This window comes from Eschscholzia californica, unplaced genomic scaffold, assembly GCF_041429995.1.
Source record: "Eschscholzia californica isolate CP2 unplaced genomic scaffold, dmEscCali1.0.p SCAF_6, whole genome shotgun sequence".
NCBI lineage: Eukaryota > Viridiplantae > Streptophyta > Magnoliopsida > Ranunculales > Papaveraceae > Eschscholzia > Eschscholzia californica.
The window spans coordinates 26265174-26276722 of NW_028238483.1; the positions used below are offsets into that span (position 1 = coordinate 26265174).

The 11549-nt window shown below is 35.6% G+C and overlaps 1 protein-coding gene across 2 annotated transcripts; it reads left to right on the forward strand.

Moving 5' to 3' along the window:
- Positions 1 to 4525: 4525 nt before the first annotated feature.
- On the forward strand, positions 4526 to 9338 carry LOC147532960 (interactor of constitutive active ROPs protein). 2 transcript variants are annotated; one of them, XM_086645132.1, is made up of 11 exons: positions 4596 to 4763; positions 4889 to 5185; positions 5295 to 5363; positions 6061 to 6114; positions 6218 to 6275; positions 6419 to 6493; positions 6610 to 6864; positions 7705 to 7750; positions 7844 to 7922; positions 8042 to 8166; positions 9112 to 9338. In XM_086645132.1, the coding sequence occupies exons 2-10, from the start codon at positions 4913 to 4915 to the stop codon at positions 8132 to 8134; spliced, it is 1002 nt and encodes a 333-aa protein (XP_086501258.1). In that variant the 5' UTR covers positions 4596 to 4763; positions 4889 to 4912; the 3' UTR covers positions 8135 to 8166; positions 9112 to 9338. The 2 variants fall into 2 exon arrangements, with proteins under 2 accessions (XP_086501259.1, XP_086501258.1); XM_086645133.1 differs by having other exon boundaries at positions 4526 to 5185; positions 6425 to 6493.
- Positions 9339 to 11549: the final 2211 nt, after the last annotated feature.

Below are 11549 nucleotides of genomic sequence, written 5' to 3' on the forward strand. Positions count from 1 at the left end.
TCCAACTCATCAATCTTTGATTTTCAACCAATAGAAATCGAGTCTTCTATATTTTCTAAATAACTAAATTATTTATTTACAAAACTAACTACGCCGCATAAGTAATAAGAAAAGTTTAGAGCTTTGCACTGGAGACACAAAAAAATTGAGGATCTATATATTCGCCACGTAGGAGTGAGAATCTCAATTGGAACTTGACACATAGATGAATGGAGATTTTATTGAGTTTTGCATTGGAGATGGTCTTAGAGAGAATTATGCATAGTTTGAGTTATGTTATGAGGCAGTAGATGACTGCCCATATGAGCAGTTAAGCTTGAAAAATGAGGTGCCTGCAGCATACATATATTGGTCTCTAACTAAATCATGGAAGCATGAGGTGCTTACATTGATCCCATGTTACTAAACCTAGACATTTAAACTTGTTTTTTTTTTGTTGATATAACATGAAGGACCAACAAAAGTTTGATTGCAATAAAGATGGCGGAGAAGTTCAGCAACTACATTTCATTTTTTTTTTTTTTGTTGAGGAAACTACATTTCATATTTACTCGTCCTTAATTCTTAATGGACCATTTTGCCAAAATATCAGTCTAAATGTTGTAAGATCTATTTATAAATTGGAAAGCAAGGGAATGAAACCATGGAAACAACTTCTTGATTGTTTTTTGTTGTTGCCACCACTTGTCATTGGACAGATTTCGAATTGTTCTGAAGATGTTGAATTAAGTTCTCATCAAGTGAATGTTTTGTGTTCTAGCCCACAGTATACCTTCTTTGATGGCTTTAGCTTCGCTTTCCTCGCTTGTACGTATCCCTGAGGGTAGTAATTTTAACTGGCCCCAATTTGTCCCGATTTTGGACACAAACATGATAAGCTAGTTAGAACTCAGTTTATTTAATATTTTTTTATCTTTGGGGTAACATTTGGTCTTTTCTTTTTGAATAGGTAATATTTGGTCTTACATACTCTTTTTTGTTTATGTTCACATTATAGTTCTTTTGGATGTGGACAAGAAGCTATTAATTGGTGCATTGAAGTTGGAAAATAACAACATAAAATTATTTTAGTCAAATTCTCATCACGCAGGAAGAGTACAAAGGCTGAACATGTTTATATACTTTGTCTTCTTCATGTTTAAGATAACATTTGGACAAGAATTGTTGATTGGTTCATTAAAGTTTAGAACCACCGAAATTCTTACAAAACCACTAAAATATAAAAAGACCAAGTTAGTATTCTTTCATGTCTAGGATTTTACAAGAAATACAATCCTTTTGCGACCCTTTTCCTTATTAATCTCACTTTCATTGTCTTCATTGCTTGAGTCTCTCCCTGCGGTGATTTTCCTCTAATGTTTGAGCATTGTGTATGGCTAGAAAATGGGTACTACCCCTCAAGCTTGTTCGTGAAGATCTTAGGCTCATTGGTGTGTCTAAGCTTCTCCACAAGTGTTCAGATTATCTATAATACTACGAAGACTTTCTCTCTGGATTAAAAAGAGAGAAAGTTAGGAAAAAAAACTATAAATAGATAAATAACGTGTTAATAACTTATAAATACTTGCAATCATGACACGTCTTAAAAACAAGGAATTACTGATGTTGATCTTCTGTGCACAAAAGTAGTATCTAGCGGTGTTATTCGTCTATCGGGTGAATCACATTGATATGTGAAACCTTTCTATACCAAGTCATGTATCTTGGGGGTGCATCCATGATTGGGTTTTGTCTCAATTTTGACGTTGTCACTCATAAGGTTGTATCTCCATCGTTTTTATGTCTAGCTTCTCAAGTTTCCATGATATGGAGCATAGTTCTTGTGACTAACCATTGACCTCTTTATGTCTTGTTTGAATGATTTAGATGGAACATCTTGCAGGAATCCAAACTATCATAAGACCCTTTGAGGATAAATAGAGACAGTTGTGTCAAACACACAGTACAACTAGCGTAATATTGGTAGTGTCCCAATGGATTATTTGTTTGATTTGCCTTGTAAGGATCTTGCATAATCTCAAATAAGATGAAAATCATGATCCAATCATCATGTACTTACATCTTCATCTTTGATCTCGTCAATTTCCAGAAGTTGATTCTTCTAATGCAGTTTAATATCGTTTACTTTTTTCATTTCAGGTTCATTACGACGTAAAAAAGACATCCCGGTTGAGAACTACCTAGTTCGAGTCTTCCATGAAGAGTCGTCAAAAATGGAAGTAAATCTAACTTCGTGACAAAAATGGATGAAGCAAAAGAATGTTGTTAATGTAAAACTAGAGAGTTGCGCTTCGTACCTGCAAGAGCGTAATACGGCCAACTATTTGTTGGCTACTCTAACGACTCGCATTCCGAGTTCATGTAGCAAATGTGTCAAACAAGTAGTACCCGATGCATAGTTTTTAACCTCGTCAGTATCAGTAAAAAAGAATAAGTATAAAACTAAACCCTACAACCACTTTTATTTGCACACAAACAAGTACAAAAGATATAACAAAAACGCTTTAACAGTCTGATTTTTTTCCCGACTAAATCAATTTCCTTAAAATTATGAAATTTATAGCTCAACAATGTAAGCCTATTGGTTTTGACTGTTCCTTTCTTCAACTCACCTTTTGAAACCTCTTCTAGCAATCCAAAGACATCATACATTAAGGGATAGATCTCAGGGTAACTCATAGTATATGACTTAACGTCTTTCACTGCTAAACCGTATTCATTAAAACATCATTAGTTTTCCTATGGGATGGAATGTTACATCACCCAAAGTAATCACCATCTCACCAAATGAGAGATGGAATGTGTTTGTCTCGGAATAAAATCTTTCTATAAATGTATTCACTAAAACATCATCAGTTTTCCTATGGGAAAATTGATGCAAATAGAGAAAACCTGACCTTTCTACTTTCTTCTCGACGTAGGGGCATTCTTCAACCAAATTCCAGAAGTCAACCACCAATAGGATACTTAACTCTTAAGACTCTATCATCTTTCTGCAAAAAATAATTGAAGTCATTCGTGAAAAAGATAATACTCATTAACACTTGTGACTAACATAAAAATAAGAAGACTTACCTCTCCACTCCATATCTTATAAACAATGTGATTTTTAAAGTAATGAAGTAGAAAAGGGTCAGATGGTGTGAAAGAAGATTCATTAGATGTCGAGAAACTAGGGATGGTAGAGGAAAGGTAGTAAGAAGATGAAAAAGTTGAGGGTGTTGCAGTAGATACATGTGTTATGACTTTTTCTCCTGAAGTTTGTGTTACGGCTTCCTCCTCTAAAGTTGGTGTTATGGAATCTTTCTCTAAAGTTGGTAGTACGACTGTATGGGCCAAAATCTGCTCTCGAGAGCACCTCCAAAGATCTATGAAAAATGGGCTTATGCACCAGTCAAGTCCAAAAATTTCAATCGGGCCTGACCCACTCATCTCCGGGAACCAAAAGATGCGCATATGGAGGTCAGCATGACCTCCTCACGTGATCAGTCCGCGTCCAAGATAAACGACAAATCGAGTAATCTCCAGATTCTCTCTCCACCCATATAACCGCTGGGGGCGTTATTGACATTCAATATGACAGATGAATAACGGATGCGTCAATATACCCATTTAAGCGGTCAATATACCCATTAAAGTGGGTGTTACCTTCCCGACAAAGGGACACTATAAAATGACAGAGGAAGCAAACAAACAATCGTCAAATCCTGAACAAAAACTGCTATGACCTTACTTTCAATAACCAACTATCCACAACATATATATATATATATATATATATATATTTTTTTTTTCTCTCTCTCTCGTACATATCATAGGTCAAACATATATTTTCCTCTCTCATATAGAGGATCACATTCCCAAGGACGATTGTCTAAGAACAACTGCCTCAGAATGATAGTCGTACTCCTTCCTCATCACCCACGTGATTTTCTTTTACATCATACGGTCATACTCATGCCTAAAAACTACTTCTAAGCAAAACATCTAATTAAGCAGTCATCCTGCTCATTTCTCTCCTTTGGCAATTACAAGAGCTAGACAAGCTTTTATCCTAAGTCAAGCTAATCCATAGAGATCAAATTCTGGTCATTCTACGAGCCACAACATACTCTGACTACCCCTTGCGACGGTAATATTCCAATGACAACAGTCACATATTTGTTGTTTCTCTCACAAATTTACTGACTTGACCGTCAGAATCTCTTTTGCCGACACCTTCTCGATGTCCCAGCGATCTTACAGTCACATGTGTTTCATTTTTTGTTACACAAGTTCAAATTCAAAGACGTTAGCAGCACTAACTCTGTTCAAATGATTGGATTCCATCCCATCTTTTTTGATTTCTTTCTTTCATAACAAAACTTGTGTAAACCCTATCACCATTTCATGAAATTATACAACTATCTTATCTTTTTTTTTTTTTTTTTTTTTTTTTTTTGTTGAAAGTACAACTATCTTATCTTTTTTTGATGAGAGCAACTATCTTATCTAAAAGACAAATAAAACAAACAGAAAGAAAGACAGATGAGACACTGGTAAACAGTAGACACATTTTTGGTTTTAACACAAAAAGACTAGGCTTTGTGTCAATTGGAGGGAAGTCAAAATTTCAAACTCAAACCTAATTAATTAGGTTTACCCCAACAACAATATTAAATCAAGAGAGAGAAACAAAAAGAGGGGAAACTTTGGAAGAGAGAGAGAGAGAGAGAGAAGAGAGAGCCATCAACGCAATTACACCCAATTTTTAATACAATTAGGTACAGGCGTACAGCTGCGTTTCCAAATTATTATTCTATCCACATCATCCATCTCTCTCTCTCTCTCTCTGCAATTTCTGATTCTCTTGGAATTTTTGCTCTTCATTTCTGGTTACGATTTCTAGGGTTCCAAAACAAAGAAGAAGAAGATGGCGCATAGTACCGGAACAGATTTTCATCTACCAGACGAGATATTATCTGTGATTCCTACGGATCCGTACGATCAACTTGATTTGGCAAGGAAGATTACTTCCATGGCCATTGCGTCTCGTGTTTCTAAGCTTGAATCGGAAAACGGAAGGTTAAGACAAAAGATATCTGAGAAAGATCAGATTATACTTGAGCTAGAGGAAAAGGTTTCTCAGCTCGATCATCATTATCACGAAGTTGATTCAAGGTTAAGAAATGTTCTCACTGAAAATGTAAGAATCTCAAACGGGTTCCTTCAATTTTTATGGGTTTCCCCTTTTTTATAGTATTTATGTAAGAATTTTAGGGTTTTCCGTTGATTGTGTGTTCTCCTCTTTGTAGATGAAGCTATCGAATGAACGAGATTCTCTTTCTATGACTGCTAAAAGACTTAACCGGGATTTATCAAAGGTGAGATTTTTACCCGGTTCTTGTTTAACCAGGGTTGTGCAGAAATGTTCATTTGTCGAAAACTGTTAGATAAAATTTTAAGTTAGGGGTTCAATTTTGAAAGCTCTATCTTCACTATGAGAATCAAATGTATGAAATTACTGTCCCCAATAGGTTTTAATCAAACCATCCTGTTGTGGTTGTGAGCATTGGAGGTGTCAACATGTTGGTTTGGTTTAGACGTTTAGTGAATGCACGACCTTATTTTAATTAGAATCCAAAATACCCTTAACTCCCATTACTCGAGCAGAATTTTGGGTTTCCCCTGTGAATCGTAATTCACATTCACTCCATCCATATTGATATGTAACCTCGTCCACGTGAGTTATAGATTTAGAAGGATGTTATATCCTGTAAATTTTGTCTATTTGTAAACAGTAATTGGTAGTATGGAAACAGTTCTCCCTAATAGCAACTTGTGATCTCAATCAACTATATTCTCTAAGAGTGAGAGAAGAAAGGCCATTACATTGCAATAATTGTAGCTGCCACATTTTGTTCCCTCACAGTGAAGGTGCATGTTATATGCTGATGTTGATTACTTTTCTGAGGTGTTGTTTGATTCGAACAATATACAAATCTCTATCTCTAATTCTCTATTACATGCCATTTGCAATTTCAACCATACTATGTGAAGTAACTCAGAGTTCTTTTTCAGTTGGAGACATTCAAGAGGCAACTAATGCAATCACTCAGTGATGATAATTCATCTGTAAGATTCCAACAAGTTGCTTCTATGCAATAATTGCTTATATTTGTATTTGCTCTTTTTTTGTTATTCATGGGCCAAAACTTCTCTTTCGTCGTCCTCGCAGCAAACTGAAACTGTTGATATAGGGACCTGTGACCAGTCCGTCTCCCGGACCTACTCAGGTTTTACTTCTTGAACTTTCAACTTGTTGTTACATAAATTAGCACCAGTTATATGCTAATCTTTCTTATTTTTCTCTGTTGCGTAGTAGTGTTTGTTTCGTTAATAAGCTTGTATTTGATATGTTATTTTCTTTATGTCTAAGATGAAGGAAGGAGTAGCTTCCCGCCATCTCGTACTGCCAGTGGCTTTTCAGACACAGGGAGCCAAACTGATGATGGTATGCTTAACCCTAAGTGCCAATATTTTGGTCATTCCTAGTTTTTTGAAAGTATCTCAAGCTAATATTTGTCATTCCTATTTCATAATTATTATTTAATTGATGTATGTCCCTAGCTTCTAAGCAAGGGCAGGTATTCTCTATGACTCCGTACATCACACCAAGGCTCACACCTACTGGAACTCCAAAAGTTTTTTCTACAAGTGGATCTCCTAGAGGATATTCTGCTGCTGGATCCCCTAAACGCAGCTCCGGTGTCACATCACCCACAAAATCTCACTCTGATGGGCGCGGGTCATTGTCATCATGGTACCCGTCGAGCCAACAGTCTTCTGCAGCAAACTCTCCTCCTCGTAGGCGCCCATTACCAGGTCCATTGCAACAACTATTTAATTAAATTCTAATATCCATGATATTTTCAGCAACTCAATGCAAAAGTAAGTGTCTATTGCTGTATTATTCTGGTAATTGAACTAGAACCTTTTCACGCGGTTCAGTTCCACATATTTCAGCATTGGGATTTTGATGCTTGAAGGTATAGGAATCAGATTGGTAGGATCTGGAGCTGGCTTTTGATTGTTCAGTCTTCAAACCAATTATTTAGGTGTTCCTTAGTTTTCGGATTTCATATAATATTATCTGATACAAGAACTAAATACTGGGAGGCTGGACTCTACACATTCAAGAGTCAAGAACTGACAAGAACAAAAACCAAGTACCTTGTTTTACTTAAGACTGAAACAGGAATCACCACTCACCAGGAACTTGTGGGTTATAAATTTTGGTTCTGGGTCGTTTAATCAACTTAAGGGAACCTGCTCCAATGGACACTGTATTTGACAGCTGTAGAAATTGTTGCACTTGTAGTTTGTTTAGTCAAGTGGATCATGGCTGGTTGAAGGGAACGAAGAGGCAACCTATGTAGTTTTTTTAAACCCTATAGTGTTTGCTTATTACCTGAGAATCCTTGCTGTGTGAACTTTGAGAACCTATCTGGCATACTAACTTCTGCTTTTTTCTTCATAGATTTTTATGCTTCAATTTATTGATTGATTGATTCTTTTCTCCCCAAGAAAACGATTCAATCATTATGTTCCAATTTGAAGCTAGTCAAGATGGCTGACTTAGAAAAGCAAGATTTCTATTCTATTAAGACCATATCTTTTCATAACTAATCAGATGTTATTTATATCGGGTTGCCCAATTTTCAGCTCGCACTCCTCGCAATGATGGAAAAGAGTTCTTTCGCCAAGCCAGGTCTGATATTTGTCTTCCAGTTGTTAGTCAAAATTTCGATTCACAAGTTTGTAAAGCAATCTCAACCTACTTTTAATGAAATTTGTAATATAGGAGCCGTCTCTCGTATGAGCAGTTCAGTGCATTTCTAGAAAACATCAAGGAGCTGAACGCTCAGAACCAGTCACGGGAGGTAAATCACTCAAACACTTTTTGCCAGTTCTTGCACATGTTTTTAGGCGAATCTCTTGGTCTCTGAATCTGAATAATTGCTGAAACCAAAGAAAATGTCTACTCTATCCCTTTTTCCAGGAGACATTGAGGAAGGCGGAAGAAATATTTGGTACAGACAACAAAGATCTTTACCTTTTGTTTCAAGGATTGTTAAACCGTAACAACCATTGAAGGCTGTTCTAATACACTACTGTTGATAATAGGTGAATTACCTCTCTCTCTCTCTCTCTCTAACTGCATAATGTAACAGGAAAAATAAGTGGATTACATTGGCGCTGATTTGGTTTCCAGAAGGAAGGGATAATTTTATTTGCTGACCAGTTTTATGTTTGACGTCGTAGTATGTCATAATAGCGTACTATGTTCCATCTATGGATGGGATAAATAGGGGGTTGAATATAAGAGTATACTGTACTTGTTTCCCCAATCTTCTTCTAACTCGTGATACTCAGCTGGTTTGGTATTGTTTTTCCATGTTTATACACTAAAAAGGCCTAAAGGACGACTTCATTAATCATTTTCTTTCTATAAACTTTTCTCGTCTCTTGACACACATTCGATGCATTGCACCACATAGTATTTCTCTTATGCATTTGCTTGTATTAGTGTTTATTTGTTTACTTTGATTGTTTTCTCTGTTGAAAATTTAATGAACACGAGAAATAAAGAGGAGTTGCAGGGTGTTTAGGACTTTAGCTAAGCTTATTCGTCCCCATTGATTCATTCCATCCTATATACTGTATTTGGATATCGAGCCGTCCAGTGTGTTTGGTTTCAAGAGAGAAGTAATTTCATATTGTAATGTCTTAATGGTGTAAAACGTCTCACTTTTTTATTCTTCCTATATTCACTAGTTTTACGTAGGTAAAAGTCAGGTTTTGCTTATAGACTGATTGATTCGACTAAATGCTATATAGGCAAAACCTTAAGTGAGCCTATGAGCTAGTTTCTCAGCTTGACTGTCATTTTTGGGTTCTGCTTAGATTGATTTCTAGCTAGGTTTACTTTGCTGGGAGTCTTGGATTGTAGATAACTTCATGAAGCAAGGTGCTATCCTTGTGTTGATTAGAAAGAATATTTTGATGAGCAAAAAGTGGCGAACTGTTAAAAGGGGAAGAATCACTAAGCTAGTTATCTTTGTTTTGCAGGTTATTATTGCAGTTGACGTTGCTTCCTTCTGGTTTTTGATCTGGTAAACATCGACGAATTACCAACTTAAAAGCATTTCAGGTTCAGGAGGTCTCATACATGTTAATTTCATCAAATATTCTAAATGAACCTGGTAAAGCACAGATCGTGTTAACATCGTTTGTGAAACAAATCCTTTGTTGTTGGTTAATGAAAAATAGAAATGAAAATTGCTTGATTTCTATAACCTGTTGCAATGTCATTTTGGTTCGATAATGTGATAGGGTTTTTCTGATGCAAGTGAATGACTTGCAGACCTCTTGACCCATGGCTGGCTTCACTTGCTGCCCTCAAATTAAACCACACAAGGGAAAGGCCACTAAGATAGGAAAAGAAGCCCATTGGATAAATGTCGAGCTGTTAGTCTGGTCCGGCCCAATAATTTGTCTCAAGTAGGCCTGTCTGACACACAGGCCTGTTGTTTTTTCATCCCGGGCCAATTCTAAATGGCCTGGCCTGCCGGCCTGCCGACTGGTTGCCATCTATGAAAAGAACAAAGAAATGATCTTTGTGGATTGGTTCTGCTTGGGTTTGAATCAGATAAGGACTAAGAAGTGTACTTTACCACCCTTAGATATTTGAATCAGTCGAAAATGTTGATGAAAAGCAAGACAACCCATGCATGAAGTTGATTCTGGGTCTGTAAAAAGATCAATATTCTTCCTACATAAAAACCTAATCTGCAGTGATCTTATGCTTCAATTCAAAAACACCTTTTTTTCATTGCTTCATTTTACTTCTTGGCCCAAGACATGTATTCAAATGAGGTTGAAGAACATAAATCCCACTTAGAATAGATACAAGAAGAGACATTTGTATCAATTTAGAGATTGCATTGTCACCTCTCTCTCTCTCCAAGTGACTCCCTGGCCTTTCCGTCTTTCTCTCTCTAGAATCTAGATGATATTATTCATTTATTCTTGTAGAAAGATAAGTATGAAGCTGCATGTTTTCTTTCTTGCATTGTAATTTTGATATGAAGAAAAACTAGAGAAGTTAAGGAGATAAGTAATAACTTTACAAGAAAGTTGTATAAATCTTGTAGGCAAGTGGGTATGTCAAAGCTGGCAAGTTTAAGTTTGTTTTAGGTTTGATGGGAGTGAAAAATCAGGGCACCTGATACTAGTAGGAGAATTCTGTACAAAACCCCAGTTAAAGTTTGCTTTTTCTTCTTTTTCTTTGTTTTTCAAGTAAAGATGAAGATCAGATTTGGTGTTTGAGATGATAATTTTCACAAGAAGACAATTTATATTATTCCTTAACCTTTCCTTTGTCTACAATTGGGTGAAAGTTTGTTTGTATTTTTAATTGTGTCCTCACAATCATCTAACTAAATTTTTTCCATACTTCTATTTTTGTTGAAAGAAACCATTACATTAATAACTTAAAGTCTGATTAACACATGAAAAATGAAATGCGGAATATTACACCAAATTTTCTCTCCCGCTTGACTGCTTACCGATTTAGCTAAATTTCTCCATACTGATTTTACCAATTTTTAGTGTTCAATTAGATTGGTATAGATATTCTACTCGTGTAGTCTTAGTATTTTCTACTTATCATGAAACCACCTTTTCTACGAATCGAATCTGAGACCTCTAGAATTTTAGAGTTTATGTCAACATTATCCACCGTTTGGTCTATCAAATGTCGACGAGATCATATTATTGTTAAACTTCTACCCGTATGACTAGTTTGATTGATATAGACTCCCAAGCATGTTTTTTCTAGTGCAACTTGATCTCAAGAAATATTATTCCTCAAAAAATAGGTCATGAAAGAGTCAAAAGGTTTGAAGGGTAGTGGTATTTATTCTAAGATATTGTAAGATTTGCTTGCCAATGAGGGTATTTAGGACAATTTTATGAAATGAGGGGAAGGGTAGGAAGACAATTGAAGAAAAAAAGACAACTTTTGTGGGGTTGTAATTGGGAAGTATATTTTAAAGAACTTGGTCTTGTTTCTGCAAATCTTACTACCCATGTGAAAGATTTTCAAGCTATGAGTGTAGCCTACATATTTGTGTAGTCTTTAATTCCTAGAGGGTACAACTTTATGTACATATCATATATTTGAGGTTCCTTCTTTGCTTCAATTGGATCTTTTTATGTTTTTGTAAATTTTGAAAGGACAATGATAGAACTCACCATTTAAACTACTATTTGATTCACAGTCTTTTTCCTTTGAAAATATTCCAGTCTTGCAGAAGTAATATTATCTTAATTATAATTAGAAATGTTTTGGTGAAAATAGTTCAATTAACTCTCTTTTATCGTATACGCTTAGGAGTATAATGTATAGTTTCTTCTGCATCTGACAAAGAAAAATAAAAATAAAAATAAAAAATAGAGAAGATAAGAAAAAGAACAACAAAATTGATGAGTCGACTTAATATCAC